General features: G+C 42.3%; 1 protein-coding gene across 1 annotated transcript; it reads right to left on the reverse strand.

Annotated features, from left to right (window-relative positions):
* Positions 1-4,897: 4,897 nt before the first annotated feature.
* LOC308175117 (myosin heavy chain, fast skeletal muscle-like) lies at positions 4,898-16,006 on the reverse strand (the record flags this gene model as incomplete). Its single annotated transcript, XM_080550837.1, has 33 exons — positions 4,898-5,050; positions 7,238-7,366; positions 7,798-7,922; positions 8,056-8,221; positions 8,419-8,602; positions 8,693-8,889; positions 8,979-9,097; positions 9,190-9,316; positions 9,401-9,790; positions 9,884-9,974; positions 10,079-10,224; positions 10,311-10,487; positions 10,571-10,813; positions 10,985-11,240; positions 11,401-11,537; positions 11,673-11,796; positions 11,912-12,029; positions 12,234-12,321; positions 12,439-12,524; positions 12,612-12,921; positions 13,009-13,179; positions 13,353-13,502; positions 13,611-13,729; positions 13,843-13,981; positions 14,066-14,169; positions 14,274-14,372; positions 14,457-14,520; positions 14,624-14,716; positions 14,802-14,916; positions 15,012-15,039; positions 15,253-15,409; positions 15,510-15,653; positions 15,803-16,006. 33 exons carry the CDS (start codon positions 16,004-16,006, stop codon positions 4,898-4,900), a joined length of 4,953 nt encoding a protein of 1,650 aa, XP_080406963.1.
* Between the last annotated feature and the right edge of the window lie 5,450 nt (positions 16,007-21,456).

A 21,456-nucleotide genomic window follows, 5' to 3' on the forward strand; every position in this document is an offset into this window, starting at 1 on the left:
GTGCATATTAACAATATTAACAACTACAGTGAAGGATGACTTCTCATTCCCTGTGGTGCGTATAGACACCGTACTGGTTCCCGTTTTCTCCACAGTGCGGTTCACAGGAATATCAAAGGTGAGTGGAACCTGATGAGAGATGAGATGAGATGAGATAACGTTTATTGCCATTTATGCATACACATTAAGCATACACATATAGGAATTTGATTTGGCGTTACAGTAATAGCATTTCTAAATGCAATGCAAACAAAACAACACAGGTCCATATCAACCTCGTCCATGTTGGTGAAGTGCTCTGGCAGGATCTTCTTTTCAGTGATCTTCTTTTCGCAGTATGCGCGGAAAGTGACCAGCTTTTCTTGATAATCTTTTGGCAGTTGCTGCGAGACGGTAGTTCTTGCGCGGATGGAGAGTTTACGTCTTTTCATAAAACGAAAGCACCAAGAAGGACCGCCTCGAAATTCCTCGATGTTCATGTCCCGTGCTAGCGCTGTTGCCTTCATTCGAACTGTGACTGTAGAGACGCTTCTACTTGCTGCTCTCTGTTCAACAACCCACTGTTCGAGTTTGTCCTCTAACTGTGGCCATCTCGCTTTGTTCCCTCGGAAACGTTGTTTAGTCTTCTTTACTTGGCGCAGGTCATCTTCTTGCTTCCTCCACTTCCGTACCATTGATTCATTAATGTTGAATTCTCTCGCTGCTGCTCTATTCCCATTTTCTACTGCGTGACTGACAGCCTTGAGCTTGAACTCTGCGTCGTAAGCGTGTCTCTTGACAGGAGCCATTTTGTGGTCTTTATACACACAAGTGGTGTGGGACTGTGAGTAAGCACCGGTGTTTACTGATTACCGTAATGCTGCAAGCGGTGCGGCTTTGTAGTTTACCAGTCGTACTGAAACATTTTATTATTATTAAATTGTTTTTATTGGTCATGTAATTTTTACATTTTGATCCATATATAAGGCGCTCCGGATTATAAGGCGCACTTCCGTTTTTTTTTTTTTTTTTGGCTTTTAAGTGCGCCTTATAGTGCGGAAAATACGGTACCACACACACACACACATACAGACACACACACAGTTCCCAGCCTGCATAGTAAACTCACAATACACTTTCTCTCTCTCTGTCACACAGCCACACAGGAGAAGACCATCACAAACTCTCCCTCTTTGCTATTCTCACTCACACACACCAGGGGCGGGGCCAGGGCCAGAGAGGGCCTAAATATGTATACATTATATTATTATTAATGCAATTATATATGGTGGTCTATAATTGATAGGGTGGAGATGACTGTGAATGTAGTAAAATAGGATTTCTTTTTCACTTTTGCCAACCAACCCCATTGAAATCCCATTGTTTTCATTGCAATAGGAAAAGTAAATCAAGCATACTTATGTGTTTCATGGGAACACAGGTCTGCTGTGAAATCAACTGGATATTATACTCACCATTTGGACGTTCCTTTTTGAAAGTCCAACTGGGGCCTGACGGTGATTTTTTTTTTTTTTTAGCACGAGCAAAACCTAATCAAGCCCTAAGTGGGTTCTCTGGGGTGACCTTTGACCCTTGCCCTTGAACAATGACTCCTCCCAATCATATTCAGTTGTAATCTTCTGTCCTGTACTGTATTTGTTTATTAATGATGGTTTTCTTGGCTCTCTAATGGACATGTGGATTAGTACCAACAGTTGCTTGTAGCCTACCACCCCACAAAAAGTTCCTCCTGGGAAAAATAAACTTCTATCTATCTCCCTTACCCAACGGGTGACGTCAGAGTTGGGCCGTCCCAAGGATTGCATTTAGAATTTATCAATCCAACAGACTGACAAGCTAGGATAGTAAAACATGTCTTACCCTTATGGCCAGAGGCCCACAGTACAGACGACTGGACCTCCATGGCAACAACTGCCTGCTTGACACCGGCACCTCCTGTAGCACAGAATGCATGGACATAAAGACATAATGATGATGTCTTGTTTGTCTCTCTACTAACATACATACACCTAGACTAGAGACTGTCATCATTCTCTCCTAGTGGGAGATCTTACCTCACAGATGAGGACAGTGGGTGAGTCTTGGTCTGGTTGACCGAGGTCTGGGTTTCCCACAGGGTGGGTCAGGACACACGCCTGAGTCACTGCCAGATGAAGAGCAGCACCCTGACCCCGGCCGGAGCGCAGGTGACCTCCCTGACGTACTGCTCTCCGTTGATCTCCCTGAGCTGACCGAACCTCTGCCCGCTCCGTCTGGCCCCTCTGGGCCTCCGTACCCCTGGGCTGACCCCCGCCTGGGACCTGACCCCCCCCCCGTGATGCAAAAGGCCGGGAATGTTACGTGTGGAAAAAAAAGCTTCTATGTCAATAATGTCATGTATAACCTGATACCAGGATCACACACACACACGTTATTCACACACACACACACGTACGCACGGACGCACACACACACACACAATTAGTACAGATGAATCTTTGAAAAACACGTACAACAAACGATTACCGTATTTTCCGCACTATAAGGCGCACCGGATTATAAGGCGCACCTTCAATGAATGGCCTATTTTAGAACTGTTTTCATATATAAGGCGCACTGTCGTTTTTTTTTTTTTTTTACTGGGGTTGCGTTATGCATCCACTAGATGGAGCTGTGCTAAAGGGAATGTCAACAAAACAGTCAGATAAAGTAAAACTTTATTAAGCGTTCTGACAACTCCGTTCACTCCCATGGTAACGTTGTTCAAACGTTAATGTGCATATTAACAATATTAACAACTACAGTGAAGGATGACTTCTCATTCCCTGTGGTGCGTATAGACACCGTACTGGTTCCCGTTTTCTCCACAGTGCGGTTCACAGGAATATCAAAGGTGAGTGGAACCTGATGAGAGATGAGATGAGATGAGATAACGTTTATTGCCATTTATGCATACACATTAAGCATACACATATAGGAATTTGATTTGGCGTTACAGTAATAGCATTTCTAAATGCAATGCAAACAAAACAACACAGGTCCATATCAACCTCGTCCATGTTGGTGAAGTGCTCTGGCAGGATCTTCTTTTCAGTGATCTTCTTTTCGCAGTATGCGCGGAAAGTGACCAGCTTTTCTTGATAATCTTTTGGCAGTTGCTGCGAGACGGTAGTTCTTGCGCGGATGGAGAGTTTACGTCTTTTCATAAAATGAAAGCACCAAGAAGGACCGCCTCGAAATTCCTCGATGTTCATGTCCCGTGCTAGCGCTGTTGCCTTCATTCGAACTGTGACTGTAGAGACGCTTCTACTTGCTGCTCTCTGTTCAACAACCCACTGTTCGAGTTTGTCCTCTAACTGTGGCCATCTCGCTTTGTTCCCCCGGAAACTTTGTTTAGTCTTCTTTACTTGGCGCAGGTCATCTTCTTGCTTCCTCCACTTCCGTACCATTGATTCATTAATGTTGAATTCTCTCGCTGCTGCTCTATTCCCATTTTCTACTGCGTGACTGACAGCCTTGAGCTTGAACTCTGCGTCGTAAGCGTGTCTCTTGACAGGAGCCATTTTGTGGTCTTTATACACACAAGTGGTGTGGGACTGTGAGTAAGCACCGGTGTTTACTGATTACCGTAATGCTGCAAGCGGTGCGGCTTTGTAGTTTACCAGTCGTACTGAAACATTTTATTATTATTAAATTGTTTTTATTGGTCATGTAATTTTCACATTTTGATCCATATATAAGGCGCTCCGGATTATAAGGCGCACTTTCGTTTTTTGTTTTTTTTTTGGCTTTTAAGTGCGCCTTATAGTGCGGAAAATACGGTACCACACACACACACACATACAGACACACACACACACAGTTCCCAGCCTGCATAGTAAACTCACAATACACTTTCTCTCTCTCTGTCACACAGCCACACAGGAGAAGACCATCACAAACTCTCCCTCTTTGCTATTCTCACTCACACACACCAGGGGCGGGGCCAGGGCCAGAGAGGGCCTAAATATGTATACATTATATTATTATTAATGCAATTATATATGGTGGTCTATAATTGATAGGGTGGAGATGACTGTGAATGTAGTAAAATAGGATTTCTTTTTCACTTTTGCCAACCAACCCCATTGAAATCCCATTGTTTTCATTGCAATAGGAAAAGTAAATCAAGCATACTTATGTGTTTCATGGGAACACAGGTCTGCTGTGAAATCAACTGGATATTATACTCACCATTTGGACGTTCCTTTTTGAAAGTCCAACTGGGGGCTGACGGTGATTTTTTTTTTTTTTAGCACGAGCAAAACCTAATCAAGCCCTAAGTGGGTTCTCTGGGGTGACCTTTGACCCTTGCCCTTGAACAATGACTCCTCCCAATCATATTCAGTTGTAATCTTCTGTCTTGTACTGTATTTGTTTATTAATGATGGTTTTCTTGGCTCTCTAATGGACATGTGGATTAGTACCAACAGTTGCTTGTAGCCTACCACCCCACAAAAAGTTCCTCCTGGGAAAAATAAACTTCTATCTATCTCCCTTACCCAACGGGTGACGTCAGAGTTGGGCCGTCCCAAGGATCGCATTTAGAATTTATCAATCCAACAGACTGACAAGCTAGGATAGTAAAACATGTCTTACCCTTATGGCCAGAGGCCCACAGTACAGACGACTGGACCTCCATGGCAACAACTGCCTGCTTGACACCGGCACCTCCTGTAGCACAGAATGCATGGACATAAAGACATAATGATGATGTCTTGTTTGTCTCTCTACTAACATACATACACCTAGACTAGAGACTGTCATCATTCTCTCCTAGTGGTAGATCTTACCTCACAGATGAGGACAGTGGGTGAGTCTTGGTCTGGTTGACCGAGGTCTGGGTTTCCCACAGGGTGGGTCAGGACACACGCCTGAGTCACTGCCAGATGAAGAGCAGCACCCTGACCCCGGCCGGAGCGCAGGTGACCTCCCTGACGTACTGCTCTCCGTTGATCTCCCTGAGCTGACCGAACCTCTGGCCGCTCCGTCTGGCCCCTCTGGGCCTCCGTACCCCTGGGCTGACCCCCGCCTGGGACCTGACCCCCCCCCCCCGTGATGCAAAAGGCCGGGAATGTTACGTGTGGAAAAAAAAGCTTCTATGTCAATAATGTCATGTATAACTTGATACCAGGATCACACACACACACGTTATTCACACACACACACGTACGCACGGACGCACACACACACACACACACACAATTAGTACAGATGAATCTTTGTCATTCTTTGAAAAACACGTACAACAAACGATTACCACACACACACACACACATACAGACACACACACACACACAGTTCCCAGCCTGCATAGTAAACTCACAATACACTTTCTCTCTCTCTCTGTCACACAGCCACACAGGAGAAGACCATCACAAACCCTCCCTCTTTGCTATTCTCACTCACACACACCAGGGGCGGAGCTATGTCCAGGGGCGGGGCCAGGGCCAGAGAGGGCCTAAATATGTATACATTATATTATTATTAATGCAATTATATATGGTGGTCTATAATTGATTTCTTTTTCACTTTTGCCAACCAACCCCATTGAAATCCCATTGTTTTCATTGCAATAGGAAAATAGTCCAATAGTCAATGGGAAAAGCGTTGTTTCGACACTGGCTTTCCCGTGTGTGGATTCACCCAGGATACAAACAACTGGTCACCTTTCCTGCAACCCTGAGTCCTGTCTATGTAAACACGCAGCGCGCGGACAGGACATAAAGTATGCAACCGCCTGTGCTCTTCCGAGGCAAAAGGCGGGGGATAGAAGGCAGCCAACTCTATAGGAATGCAAGAGCCTATAACCTTCGGAATAAAGGCTGGGTTAGGCATCAGACTGACCCTAGAGTCCCCTGGGGAGAACTTTGGACTTCACCTATGCGCTTAGCCGAAGCCAAAGCAAGCAATAGGACCGTCTTTAGCGTTAACACTTTCACCTCCACCTGTTCCAGCGGTTCGAACGGTGGGCAGGAGAGAGCATCTAGTACCATAGGGAGGTCCCATGAAGGAGCTAACGGCCTAGACATAGGCAATTTCCTTCGGGCCCCTTTCATAAACTGGCACACCAACGGGTGCTGGCTTATCGACTTTCCACCCAGGCCAATATGACAAGCCGAAATAGCTGCCAAATAGACCTTAACGGTTGAGAAAGCCTTACCCCTCTCAATCAAGTCCTGTAGAAATGACAGAATAACTGTCACAGAACACTGAAAAGGGACAGCGTGTGACTCTGAGCACCAAGTCTCGAACACACGCCACTTATGCCCATACAACTTTCTAGTTGATGAGGCTCTGGCGCACTGAATAGTGTCGATCACCCCTTGGGGAAGACCCACTAGTGCAAGGTTGATCCCTTCACGGGCCAGGCCCACAGAGACAATCTCTCTGGGTGGGGATGGAATATCCCCCCCCCCGCGCCTGGGTCAGCAGGTCCCTGCGCAGCGGTAGTTGCCATGGCGGACCGGATAGGAGATGAAAAATCTCCGCCAACCAGTGCTTTCCCGGCCAACGCGGGGCTATCAGCACCATGGACAGATATCCTTCCCTCACTCTGGCCAGAGTCGGGGGAATGAGTGCCACCGGTGGGAACGCATACAGGAGGGTCCTCGGCCACTCGTGCGCTAATGCGTCCACTCCCAGCGGGGCTCCCCGATCGCGCAGAGAGAAGAACAGGGGACACTGGGCGTTCTCTGCCGTAGCATAAACATCCACGGTCGCTTGACCGAATCGTGACCAAATCTGTTTCACTACTTCGGGGTGAAGTCTCCAGTCTGCGTACAGTGGGTTGCCCCTGGACAACAAATCTGCTCCGTAGTTCAGAATGCCCGGTACATGGGTTGCTCTCAGTGAGCACTATCAGTCTGTGTGCCATGGTGTGTAACTGGTGGGACCTCAGTCCCCCCTGTCTGTTTACATAGGCAACGACCGTGGAGTTGTCTGTCCTCACCAAAACATGATGTCCTCTCAACCACGGGAGGAAATGTTTCAGAGCCAAGTGAACAGCTAGCAGTTCCAGACCGTTTATATGGGTAGAACGTAAGTGCGGGTCCCAACCCCCGTTTATCGTTCTCCCTTCGAAAGTGGCACCCCAGCCTCTCAGAGAGGCGTCCGTGGTGATTACTTTTCTGTTCAGGCCAGGTCCCATAGAAACACCCTGTGTTATGAAACCTGGGTCCTTCCACTGGTGCAGAGCCAGTGAGCAATCCCTGGAGACCCTCACACGACGGTGACCGTCGCGGTGGGGGTCCAGGCCCAGAGAGGCCACCCAGCACTGGATGCCTCTCATGTACAGGCGCCCCAGGGGTATGACCACCACAGCGGAGGCCATCAAGCCTAACAACCTCTGGCATTGTTTGAGGGTAACCATTTTGGGTAGCCATTTTGTCCAGCATGGCTTTTGTTATACATGTTTGTCTTTTAATTTGGAGTCAATTTACCGAGTTCACCTCACTGATTCTCACCTCACTGATCTGCTTTCAGGTCCATAATCCTAGTTGCACGCTGAACATCTTTAGTGGTAAGTGGCATATTTCGTTTGTGTTGCTGAGGTACATTTAAAAAAACAATTTAGTAATTGGTGCCCATATGTGACTGCTCCTGGTGTTTCTGGACACCTCTCGGAAATGAGAAAGACGTCAAATTCGTCTTTAAAGTTTTTTTTTTTGATTTTCGTTTTTTTAGCTAACATTCAACTCGAAGATGTGAAGTACCCACTCGTTATTAGTTAATTTGGCTCACATGTATCCTTGACAGGGCATAACACTTTAGTTTTACCTCTGCTTCCTCCAGTGCAGTTTGCATCTCACTTTTGTCTATTTCCACTTGTTTTTTGGATTTCTCTATTTCATGGAAGCTCTTCCCACTCTCACCAATCTGCTCAGTCAGGTCTGAGATCTCCTCTGTTTTTGAAAAGCCATGTAATCCATGTCAAATTACAATATTAGCCACCTTTTATATATAATAATTTCATGTTTTATTTTATGATCTTTCTACTGTATGTCATGGACTTAATTTCATATAAATTGGACTTACGTTGCATGTTTTTATTTTCTCTCTTTAGAGTCTCCAGATGATCCAGAGCTTCTTCATATGAGTTTTTCATTTTGAAAAGCTCAGTGCTTTGTGAGCGAGATCCCTTCTGAGCACCCTCCAGCTCTGTTTGGCACTCCTCATACTTCTGCTTCCAGTCAGCTAGAATCTAAAACAATGTCATGATTAATTCACACATTGCATTTTACTATGTTTTTCAGAATGGTTTTGGTCAATGTCTGTTTGTGGCTGCATTTATACATACTCATGTCTGGGTTATTGGTATACTCAATCATCATTGACACTAGAAACGTTGTTGTTCATGCTTATAGGGCCACAGTTCTATAATTGATTCATTGTAATTACCTTGTCGAAAATCCTTTGTTTCTTATCAAGGTTAGCAGCCATACTATTTGACCTTTCCACATCAATCATGAGGTCCTCCATCTCACTGTGAAGTCGCTGCTTAGTCTTCTCCAGTGAAGCACATTTTGAGTTCACTGCCTCAATTTGTTCCTCAGCCTCTTGGAGACGTTGGGTAAGTTTGTTCCTGTGGCAAAAGAGAGACCAAGAATTTCTAGATATTTCTAACCGTGGTGCTGATTTTCAAGTTAAAGACTTTTAGAAAGTCAACAATTACTTGGCCTCTTCAAGCTCCTCAGTGCGCTGGATGGCATCAGTCTCATATCTGTTTCTCCACATAGCCACCTCAGTGTTAGCCTTGGACATACTGCGCTGCAGTTCTGCCTTGGCCTCCTGCTCCTCCTCGAACTGCTCCCGAAGGAGATCACAGTCATGGCGGGCTGATTGTACACTGTGAGCCAGGGCATTCTTAGCCTTAGGTGAAAAACAATAAAAAAAAGTAGGTACTGGATACAGTGGAATGTTCAATATAGTTAAATGGCAATAATTCCAAGTGACCTTACTTTTGTTTCCTCCTCAAGCTGTCTCTTCAACTCATCAACTTGTGTTGTGAACCCCTGCTTGCCTCTTGCCAGTTGTGAAATTAGGACTTCCCTCTCCTCCATTTGTCGAGCAAACTCCCCTACAAGAGAAGAGTAACAGTCGATCAGTGTTTATTTATTGTCTGTCTCTCTTTAATATGTCAGAGAAAATGCATTTAATGACAAGGATTACCATTCTCAGTTTGGAGACGGGCCTTCTGAGTGCTGAAATCAGTGATCTGACGTATATTTTCCTCATGCTTGGTCTTCAACTCAATTGCCTGATCCTCAAGTGAGCGGCACATCTTCTCTAAATTGACCTGTAATTGGATTATATTTCGATGACTAAAATGAGCCATGAAAATGTAGATGGCAATTCATTTGATGTCATGTGTATATGATACCTTGGCCTTTGCCAATACTTCCATGTTGCTGGCCAAGTCATCAATTTCCATCTTATATTCACACTTCTCCTTTTCCAGTTTCTGTTTGATTCTCTGGAGGTTGTCAATCTGTTCCCCTAGCTCTGCCACACTGTCTGCCTGCTTCTTACGGAGAGCCGCAGTTGTAGCCTCATGATGCAGTGTAGACTCCTCTAGGTCACGACGCAGTTTGAGGAACTCAGCTTCACGCTTCTTGTTCATCTCAACCTGAATGCTAGTGGCTCCACCAGCTTCCTCCAGCCTCTCACTGATCTCCTCAAGTTCCCTGGTGATATCAACCCTCTGCTTCTCTACCTTTGCCCGAGCAGCACGCTCAGCTTCAATTTCTTCCTCAAGTTCCTCAATGCGAGCCTAGAAACAGAAAACATGTCAGTTGGAACTAAATAATCAGTTAAGCTTGAGTTTCCAATCTTAAAGATAATGTAGTATTTTTAACTACTTTACATGGAGTTCCTTTAACTTCTTTTGAAGCTGGGAGCTCATGTTTTGCTCATCCTCAATTTTACTGAGCAGCTGGGCGGTTTCAAAGTCTTTCCTATAAAATTAAAGAAATAATTTGTAGTAAATTTGGCCACAAATAAGAACGTATTTCTCATAATACAGTGCTTTTTTATTTATTTTTTATTTTTTAGATCTTACTTCTTAATCTTTTCCTCTGATTGCTGCTTGTCATTCTCCAGATCCATTATGGATTCTTGTGTCAGTTTCAGATCTCCCTCAAGCTTTCTCTTGACTCTCTCAAGGTCCATACGAATCTTCTTCTCTTGCTCCAGAGAACCCTCAAGCTAAAACCAAGTAGAGGGAATTACATTGAAATCACCACTATGTAAAATGATTATTATTAGTATATACTCATTATTGTGTTACTCACATCATCCACTTGTTGTTCAAGCTTAGTTTTTGCTTTTGTCAGAGAGTTGACTTTGTCTTCCTCTGCTTGAAGATCATCAAGGGTCTGCTGGTGGGACTCTTGGAGGGCTTTCTTTTCTTTGGTCAACTTGAGAATGCTCTCATCCTGACCAGACATTTCCTCTGTTAGGTTTTTAACCTGCAATGGAATACCAATGTTAGTTAAAAAGGGCAACAATGATGATAGATAGGTCTATTGGATTCTCCTTGGAAAATGCAAACCTTGTTTTCGTTGGCATGCTTCTCTTTCTCCACTTTGGCTAAGGTGAGCTCCAAATCATCAATGTCTTTCTTGAGCTCAGAGCACTCATCCTCTAACTTCCTCTTCTTTGCAGTCAACTCAGAATTTATTTCCTCTTCATCATCCAGTCTTTCGGCCACCTCTTTGAGTTTGGCCTCAAGCTGAATCTTACTTTTTATTAAACCCTCACATCTCTCCTCCAAATCACACATATTGTCTGAGTTCTATGAAAAGAGAGGGCAGGTTAAATGTGTCTGAGCATCGGCCACTTACCTCTAAAACATTGATGATCAAATAGATCATCAAATAGTAACATCACTGCTCAGGTTAAAACAACACAAACATTGTCTGTTTAGAAAGATAATAGCTGTGCCTCCTATTCTAATAATACTTACAGCTTGCACTTGTAAGAGGAGGTCATTTTTCTCCTGCACCATAGATACCATCTTCTCCTCAAGATCCTTCCTCCTGGTTTCTGCCTTTGCTAAGTCCTCCTTACATTTGATGTAGTCATCCTTCATGACTGCCATCTCCTTCTCTGATTCTGCACTCTTTAGAAGAGGTTTGATCTTGAAGTACAGCTTCATCCATGGCCAGTGTTTCACGTTCATGAATGAGCGTAGGTTGTATTGCAGAATGTTGACACAATTTCTGTGAGAGTAATTACAGTATTACTAGACAGGTATGGAGAACTAATTTCCATGCTCTATATATTTTGTAAAGAAAGCATGTATCGTATCATGGCATTGTTTGATAGATAAACGTAAGCATCTGTAGAGTAAAGACTCTTTCCACTGATGGGTTCTCTTACTTTTGTGCATGCCGATTTAGATATTCTTTTCTCATTAGGTATCCGCGACACATTGCTTGAGTCTGTGTCACCAAAGAGACCAGTTTGTCATCTCGCATCTCTTCGAGAGTACCCAGCAGACCGGCTTTGAAAAAGACCTGCAGATCACATGGCTTATTAAAACACTTATGTTGTTAATATTAGTTTGTATAGCTGCATAGAAAACAAACAAATATGTGCTGATGTATAACTGCTGATACATGCAAGAGCATATTAACTCATTGGATTCTAACCTTGGTAGTCCCAAACCTATATTGTGTGTGATCAACATCAATCGATGCTAGAAGCTTCTCTGAAGCTTTCTTGCCATCGATGAACTGCCCCTCAGGGATAGCGCTGGCATTCAATATTCTGTATCTGTTCCGGTTAGAGTGGATATAATCACAGTTATAAGATAGTCATCAATGAGGTACGATAACTGCATGGTTTTTACTCATCTTGTGGTAGCTAAAGGACAGTCATGTAAGTTTACCTCTGCTTGAAGTCAGCATATAGAATCCTGCTTGGTAATCCTATCCTGCAGATCCTGATACCCTCCAGCACACCGTTACAGCGCAGCTGGTGAATGACCAGGTTGTTGTCCATGATACCTGTATAGAAAAGGAATGACTTCATACACTACACATGACTGCATGTCATGTTAAGGTCACCTTGCTCAGGCCATCCTCATACCTCATTATTAAACCACAATTTGTGACAATTTCTTCTGTGTTTTCCATAGCAAAGGCCTGTGGTACAATGTCTTTGTTGTCATTACATCTCAAAAGAATAGCTGTTAGTCAGTAAAGCAGTACCTGGTGTCTTCCTCTCATTGGGAATGAGACAACGCACAAAGTGAGGGTGTGTGCTCCTCAAGTTGGTCATTAATTTGCCAAGATTCTCCTGTGACGGAGAGAATTATCATTAGGATCATCTTACATTTTACCTTACATGTTCATTGAAATTACATTAGAAATGAGTTAAAGATACTGACACTATTTAGAATAGATAATTACATACCCTAAAAACACAAGAGACAGTCTGGAAAGAGCCACCCTTCTTTTTGGCACTCTTTTTCTTCTCACCGCCGCTGCCACCACTTGATTCTTCATAGAAGATAGAAATGTATCAATCAATCATATCAATAAATCCCTTTTGAATAAATACTGATTACCATATGCTATGAACAATACCTGCTTCAGTAGCTGAAAACGATGAGTAAAGTAAAACCAGCAGTTTAACTGATGACTTCTGGTACAGCTGCACAACAGACTCGTTTAACGGGTCCTTGTTCTTATCCAGCCAACCAGTCACGTTGTAGTCCACACAGCCAGCGCAGTGCAGCAGGGAGAAGCTGGCCTCTGCCTTGCCTTTGACAGGCTTGGGCTTCTGGAAAGCAATGTTCTTCCCAAGATGCTGATCATAGAGTTTGTTCTTGAAGGAAGTGTCTGAGGCTTTGGGGTACATACACTCCTCTTCGAGGATGGAGAAGATACCCATTGGCTGTTGAAGACATCATTCTTATTTCAGATATAAAGTATTGAGTAAAATGGAAATGTTGAACTTACTGAACAGGGGTGGTCAACATACCTTCTCAATAAGCTCAATGCAGGCAGCTAAGTCCATGCCAAAGTCGATAAACACCCAGTCTATTCCCTCTTTCTTGTATTCTTCTTGCTCCAACACAAACATGTGGTGATTGAAAAACTGTTGCAGTTTCTCATTAGTGAAGTTGATGCATAGTTGTTCCAAGCTGTTGTACTGGGTGACAAGAATCAAACCATGAATCATTTTGGCATCCACTTAAGTCTTAGTCAAACAAAGAACTCGCAACATCTTTCCATTTAAATAGTTGTAAAGGAATCACCTGCATATTATTTGGGGATGTTTAAAATCGTACCTTTTAGATTTATGATTAGAGGAAATATGCTCACATCAAAGATCTCAAATCCAGCGATGTCCAGCACCCCAATGAAGAACTGTCTGGCCTGCTTTGTGTCCAACATCTCATTGATTCTGATGACCATCCATAAGAACATCTTCTCATAGACAGACTTAGCCAAGGCGCCAACTGAATTGACTACCTAAATATTAAAGATAAATATTCTGTGTAAACAAGTCATCATTTAGAATGATTCTGTTCACCCAATTTGAAATGAAAGGTTTTTGATTTAACCTGTAGAATACATTACCTGTTGAACTGTCTGCCCCTTGGTGACATACTCATTCCCAACCTTTACTCTGGGATAGCACAGGCCTTTCAATAAGTCAGCGGAGTTCAGGCCCAAGAGGAAAGCAACTTTGTCTGCCACTGATCGATGATTATGATGGAACAAAGTTATGAGTGCACATCGTCAGGTTGGACAACAGATGTGGGAATTTTTGATTTAAGTAAAAAACATGAAACAAATGAAAGTATCTCACCCTCTGTGCCATCAGGCTCTGCCTGCTCCTCACGCTGCTTCTGCTTAAACTTCAAGTTCCCATAATGCAATACAGCACCAGTCAGCTTGTAGATTCCCAACTTCTCATCATTATTAAAGCCCAATATGTCAATGGCAGTCTGCATGATTGAAAAATATTGGTGTTCACTAAAACCTACCAGATTAACACAACATGGAATAATTTGCAAAGAGAGACTTCTCACATCTGTGGCCATCAATTCCTCTTTGTCGTCAATGCTGGCCACACTGATCTGCCCCTGACTGATCATGGGGAAGTCATATGGGTTTGTTGAGATGAGCAGCAAATCTGAAGAATATAAAGAAGCATTATACTTATAACCTATACAGACTAATCTCTGAAACATGGTAGCTTCATATAGGTATTCAGACAATGGTCATGCTGCACTGTACCTATAAGTTCTGGTTTGTGGTTTGTCATGATCTGATAAAAGATGTGGTAGCTCCTCTCCTCTAACAGCTGGAATGTCACTCTGGATTTTTCCAGCAAATCTAGACAGAGAAATAATGATGACTACATGAACACGGTTGATGAACACAATCAAATGCCATTAAGTTTAGCAGAATCAAACTTACATGTTTCAATATCAGCTGAAGCCAGTTTTCCTGAGGTTCCAAAGTGAATTCGGATGAATTTACCCTTATGGAATGAAATGTAAGATTTTGTTTCGCCAGGCAATTTTTTGTTTAATAATAATAATAATAATAATACAAATAAATGCGTACAGGAAATTGTAACTTACGAAACGAGAGGAGTTGTCATTCCTCACAGTCTTGGCATTTCCAAAGGCCTCCAGCAGAGGGTTGGCTGAAATGATTTGATCTTCCAGTGTCCCCTGGGGACCACATTGCACTCCATTAACATTCCACACAGTACTGTCCCTCTTGTAAATGGCTTCACATCGCTCTGTTGTGCATTACCTGTATTTTGCCTGATGTTTCCTTCTTTTTTTCATTGCCCCCAGATACTGCGATTGTCGCAAAGTACTGGATGACACGTTTTGTGTTGACAGTCTTCCCTGCACCGGATTCTCCACTGTCACCACAAGTTGATTTTGACATAAGTGACAATGTACTCATTAACTTCTATCTCTTTTAATTAGTATTCACATTACAATGTTCTTCACTTACGTGATAAGGACAGACTGACATTCTCGATCTGTAGGTGTAAGGGAAAAATACCAGTGTGTTAACAGTAAATCTCATCTAATAACCACTTTAGTTTTTATCTGCAATAGGCAATAGTAGCTACAGGATAGTGAATTAAAATTAAGACAGTGCTGCAATCTAGACCCCTTAGATATGTTGTGCTTGCCACAACTTGAGGCTCTCTTTCTGTGACACTGATCAGGAATTCTTAATTCAGTCTCACCTGTAAGCATATTTTGATATGCATTATCAGACACAGAGAAGATGTGGGGTGGGGCCTCCATACGTTTCTTCCCCCTGTAGGCATTCACCACCGCCTGGTCATACACTGGGAGCCACTTGTAGGGGTTCACAGTAGCACAGAACAGCCCAGAGTAGGTCTGTAGATAAGACATTATAGAGAAGCAGAGAGATGTTATAGTGATGTACGAGACTTGCACGAGCATGATTATGAGGTGTCCCTATTTAAGTCCTACTTACATAGATCATCCATGCTGCATAACGATCTTTGAGGTTATACAGCACAGCCGGCTCATTGAGGTGGGTCATCATGGCCATGTCCTCAATCTTATCATACTTTGGTGGATTCATGGGATGACAGTCCTCGTCCTTCACTGTTACAGTCTGGGAAAAGTTCAGAACAGGCTTCCTCACCATTCAGTGAAAATGAGTGATACTTCTATGTTTGCCTTCAAATAAGACCAAGTCAAGTCGCTCAGAGATTTGATGATTGAATGTTCGTAGCTATTTAGTCAGATTGAATAGGGCTTTACCTCTCCAGCTTCAGTTTTCACGGTGGCTTGGCCACCCTCTCTCTTCTGTATGACTCCTTTGACGTACAGATCCTTGGGATCCGGCACGTAGCAGGACGCTTTGGCATCGAAAGGCCGATTCTGAGCCTCAATCCTCTCCTTCTCAGGCTTGCGGAGGTAGATGGCGGCAGGGCCGAAAACGGCCATCTCCGCATCAGAGCTCATGGTGGCGGCTCACTGAAAGGAAGAAATTAAAAGTATAGTTTTAGGTTGACCACATTTTTATCGGGATTCAAAATAAGTTCTATTAACTTGTTTCAATCCCAAAAAAATAGTTACCTTTCTGTGCTCACAGGCCCCAGTGGATTCTGCACCGATTACCAAATGCCTCAGTTCTGCAAAAAACAAAGACACAAAAGCATCATTATGAAGATGTTTCTAGGTAAACAGGTTTTTATCCCGTTACTCCATGAGGGTCGATGCTAGCCGGAATGCAAAACCATGCTCTCTGAACTTGACGTTGCATTGAAGCTAGACTGAGAATTGAGATGAAGAATCTTACCACTGGTTAGAAAATGTCAGGCCTCTCAGTGAAGACCACGGTGTAGTCATGCCCCTTTTATGAGGATGAATGTGCTGTCCGAGCAAAAAGGAGCCAACAAATTTGGGCATGTCATTCTATGCAAATTTCAATCTAGTCACATTATCATTTTCTTCCCAGCACTTGTATATATGACACAGGATCTTCAAGTGGTAAAGTGTCACCAGCAGGTGATAATCCTCAAGCTCTATTTTTACATGCTTTCAACCCTGTGAAACAGTGTCTTTATCTATCCCCTTAATCAATGTATCTATTTGATGAATTGTATGTTCATTAGTTACAATAAAACCATAAACACAACATTTCTGTAATTCAGTTAGATTTGTTAATAAGCTGTTACTATCCAAAGCAGAAATTATTTGTTTTGACTGTGAGGCTATTGGAGGTCTGTCATGTTACTAATTCAATCAGAAAGAGTAGACTTGTACATCGTACAGATATGTTCTTTGGTTTTTAGTTATTTTATATAATTCAAAGATGCACTGTAGGTTGTATGACTTAGGTCACTTAATCAACCCCGGTGATTCCAAAATCCCTCTTGACATAGTTAAACAGCCTAGGAGCATGAGCCCTTCATACTTAAGGCACCTTGAACTTCAATGACGTAAGTTCATGGTAACTATGGGCCCCTGCGGTTCTCTGGAAATGTTTATTGGTAGAGTATTTGAGTAAACTCAAATCGCCTACTCGTCCCACCAATATAATGAACTAATCTTTTATTTATTTATTAATCTAATTTCATTTATTAATATTGTCAGCTTCCTCTGTTCATGTAAACATAGCGGGCCTTTGTTTTAGCTTGGTCCCATGGCTCGAGAGGGGATTCCCACAAATCCACCCCCACCAGCTGCTTCCGTTGGTGGGTGAAGATGTGTGTCCCAGCTGGTATTTTCTGTGGTTGGTTACTTATCAAACTTGACCCTGGTAGCCCAATATATCACTGTCAAAGCTCTCTTGACATAATGTCTCATTTTTGAATCGTGATAATCTGGAAGAACATTTGTTTGACATTCTGTGAGAGCTGTTCTGTTGAGGACACTGTAGGTCATTTGCAGTTACACTTGTGTCCCTTCAACTGCTAATTCTAAAGATAGACCTGAGATGTTCTCAAGTTTTGTTGTTTCAGGAAGGTACATTTTGTGTCATATTCCTATGGATGTTTTGCTCATACTGAGGTAATTAGTTATTGTAGACATCAATTCATTTAATTGCTGTTTAATTGTACTAAAATATTGAAATACTTGCAATATACTTGCAAAAATGAATGCACTTACAATGGATATTTGAACTTGAAAACATATCTTACAAATTCAACAACCGAGAAAACGAATTGCAATGTCGTAAAGGTAACTGTGAAGGGATTGGAAATGTTTGCAAATAAGCTCAACAAACACTATCTTCATTTTCAAGAACGGACAAGAGGGAGTGTTGCTCAACAGAAATATCAGACGTTTGCCAGATTGCCTCCCTGGTCATATTTTTGTAATGTAATATACAGTAATTAGTTGCACGCAAACTGATTTAGTAACCAACATGCCTGGACTTCCTGTTTGTTTGCAGATGATCACATTATGATATCAATCCCTACTCAAGGTTGCTTAAACATCTGATGAGGTTGTGTGCTGATTAACCTCAATGTAAATGGAGCACATGACTCCACCTTGCATTCAGAATGAACACAGGGAGTCTCAGAATCTCATCTCACAGTGTAAAGGGAAGAGAGTGAAGGTAAGAAGTGTGAGCTGCAGAGTGTCATCTTGAAAACATATAACAACATTTCTCAATTTTGGATGACTACACACCAATTTAATCTTTTGGATTAAATTACCAGAAATATTGCAGCGCCTTGACAGAATTAGCTTGACCTTTGACTCGTTAACAGAAAATGTGCCATGTCTATATCACTGCAGTGCTCCTGTTAACCAGTGTAACCACTGACAGCATTCCAAGGTCATAGGACCATAGCAAGGAACAACATGATATGCTCTATGAAATCAAGCCTGCAGATATTTTTTCAGACACATTTACACAAATCTTGGAGAATGGTTGAATATTGACACCAATTATATTCATGTTTTGCATTTCCCTATTGAATAAGATTACTCGCTTATTCTCTTCTCTTTTTTCCCTTATTTTTTCTCCACCAGTAAGTAAAGCTTTATTTATATAGCGCCTTTCGTACATGAAATGCAACTCAGTGGAGAAACAGAGTTATGAAGGCCTACAGTATTATAGGCACTGTCCTGTTAGTGCTGCCAAGACCTGTCAGAGAATCCAGTTCCTTAAGTGCAGTACCTCTCCCCACTGTCCTTCATGGCTTGTAAAAGGTTATGGTCACACTTGTTGCTTCTACCAATGTGATCCCCATTGAAAGTCACACATGTGCAGCAGTAATTAACCCCTACTTTACAGGGATTTCCACAAATGTCATCTACTGTACATGTAATGCCAGCTGCTGCTAATTACTGTACTCCTGAGTTAACAGAAAAAGTGGAATCTGATAAGGGCCATTTGAACTTAGACATTATTATCTGTATGTTGCAGGTGGATGCTTCGGCAGGGTCTCTGAGTGTTTGAATGCCATATACCTTTTGGATTTTGTCCGAGCCTACAGTATAAGAGAGTTTTGGTTGCCCTAGAGAAATACTTTTGAAACACAAACAAGAATAGTGTGCTTTGATGGATAATGAGTTGGTCTGTTTTAGTATGATTGTTGTTTTCTAAATACTTCTATAGCTTATAGCCGTATAGCCTATTCCTCCAGATTACACACTCCTTCCTTCTATTTCTCTGTGTGTGTGTGTGTGTGTGTGTGTGTGTGTGTGTACACACTCCCTCTTTTTCCCTTGCCTGCCTGCCTGCCAGCCTGCCTGTGTACACTTTTGGCAAGCTTCATTAATGATTCAGGGTGAGAGATAACTAGCATAGTGTTGCCTGTATGTAAGTAGATGGGTTAAGTTCCGTTTTGATATCAATCAGCTTCTGATTTTGCATGTACTGGTGGCAGAGGCTGGATAAAGGATGCAGGAAATGTCTCCATCTTTTGGCTGTTTAACACAATTACAACAAGTGAGACAAAACTAATAATGTGTAACTTTTTTATACCACCATATTCTCCCACGCTCAGATGATCCAAATGTATATGGTGTTGGCTACATCCATATGCTATTTTAACAGTATGTCTTTCCTTTTGACAGTTATTTCTCATTCTCTCTAAAGCCAGTGTGTGTATTTGTGTTTATTTCTCAGAGTACTGTAAGGACGCTTATGTCAGATCAAATGTATTGATGATACAACGAGATCTCACGCTTGGATGATAAGACACCTGGAGGAAAGGTACTGGAATTCAGAGATACAGGTATAAATCTAACATCTAGCATGTCAAAGGGGACAACATTTGTGTGGACAATATATGTGATCTCCACCTATGTGTGTGTGATACATGGGAAAAGAGGTATAATTATGCACGAGAGTAGCTAATCTCCTAAATAAAAAAATGACGTTTCCTGTCTATCACAGTCTCTGTTAATTACACCAACTGTACCACCAGATATCTATTCCTGGAATTAGCAAATTGAGCTGTCAGTATTCACTCAAAGCTTGTTCCAGGGCTGTCTCCAGCAGACAATACAGAATGGTGAGGAGACTATTTATAGGCATCACAAACTGTAACACACTATTTCACTTTAATACCACTGGCTGTCTCATTTTCACAATCACGTAATGTTTTTTTGGAAGGAAACTGTTTATCAGGAAATGGACTATAGTGCCTTGACAACAACATTTAATGAGACGGAAATGATACACACATGTATGACACAGCATAGTTTTATTTGACTATGTTACATAGTATATGATACTCTATCTCAATATAACACCAAGTCCATTTTTCAACTTATAGTATATATAAGCATCTTTTGTCAAACCATAGCTCAGAAAAATACACAGGTAGGCCTGTAGGCAAACATGAAGAATTGCAAAAACAAGAATTGCAAAAACAACATTCTGTCACTGGGTGGTTCCTGTAAATCTTTAATTATAGCACAATCAGCTGAAAGAACCTTGTGTATCTCTATGTCTCTCCCTTGCCACCAACATCACGACTCTTAGCCCTGAATTTGTTCACTTGGGATTCTGCGATGTCTGCCCTCTCCTCTGCCTCCTCCAACTCATGTTGTACCTTCCTGAATTTAGTCAAATTAATACTGGTCTGTTCCTCCTGTGGTTCACACAAAACACAATGAGATAGATTTGAATAAGAAGAAGGATTTGCAGTTCATAGCTGTACAGTATTAATAGCATGTAATAATGCTTTGCATGGTACATAACTATGCTTGTTCAGCTGCATAACATTGCAGTATAAGGCATACAGTAAGTTTGATATATATATATTAAAATATATACTATGGTAATAATAGTAACTAATAGTTGTTGCCAATAGCAAGTATTACTCACCGCCTCCTCACACTGTCGTTTGTAGGCCTTCACTTTCAGCTGCAGCTTGTTGACCAGGTCTTGTAGTCTTAACACATTCTTCTTGTCCTCCTCACCCTACAAATCCACAGTTGGTAATTACTCACTAGTACTCAATTACTAACTAGGTTTCATTCATGTTTTGATTTATTTCCATTTATGACTTTCTACCAATACAATCTTTATAGTCCAGTAACAATTGAACAGTTGTATTTTAGAATCAGGAACAAGCAACCAAACCTCCCTTACCTGATAAGTGAGCTCTTTGACTTTTCTTTCATATTTTCGCACCCCCTTCATGGCTTCCACGCCACGTTTCTGCTCTGCTTCCAGCTCATTCTCCAGCTCTTTGACCTAGGGAATAATGAAATGATTAAGATCAGACATGATCTTATCTGTTAAGATGCATCCCAAACAAACATTGTGTGAATAAGATACACAATGTTCGCTTTATCCTTACCCTATTCTCCAGTTTTTGGAGCTCTTTCTTTCCACCTTTCATGGCTATCTGCTCGGCCTCATCCAGACGCTGCTGCAGGTCCTTGACTGTGACCTCCAGGTTCCTCTTCATCCTCTCCAGGTGAGCGCTGGTGTCCTGCTC

The sequence above is a fragment of the Nansenia antarctica genome (genome assembly GCF_963989245.1).
Source record: "Nansenia antarctica genome assembly, contig: SCAFFOLD_219, whole genome shotgun sequence".
Classification (NCBI taxonomy): Eukaryota; Metazoa; Chordata; class Actinopteri; order Argentiniformes; family Microstomatidae; genus Nansenia; species Nansenia antarctica.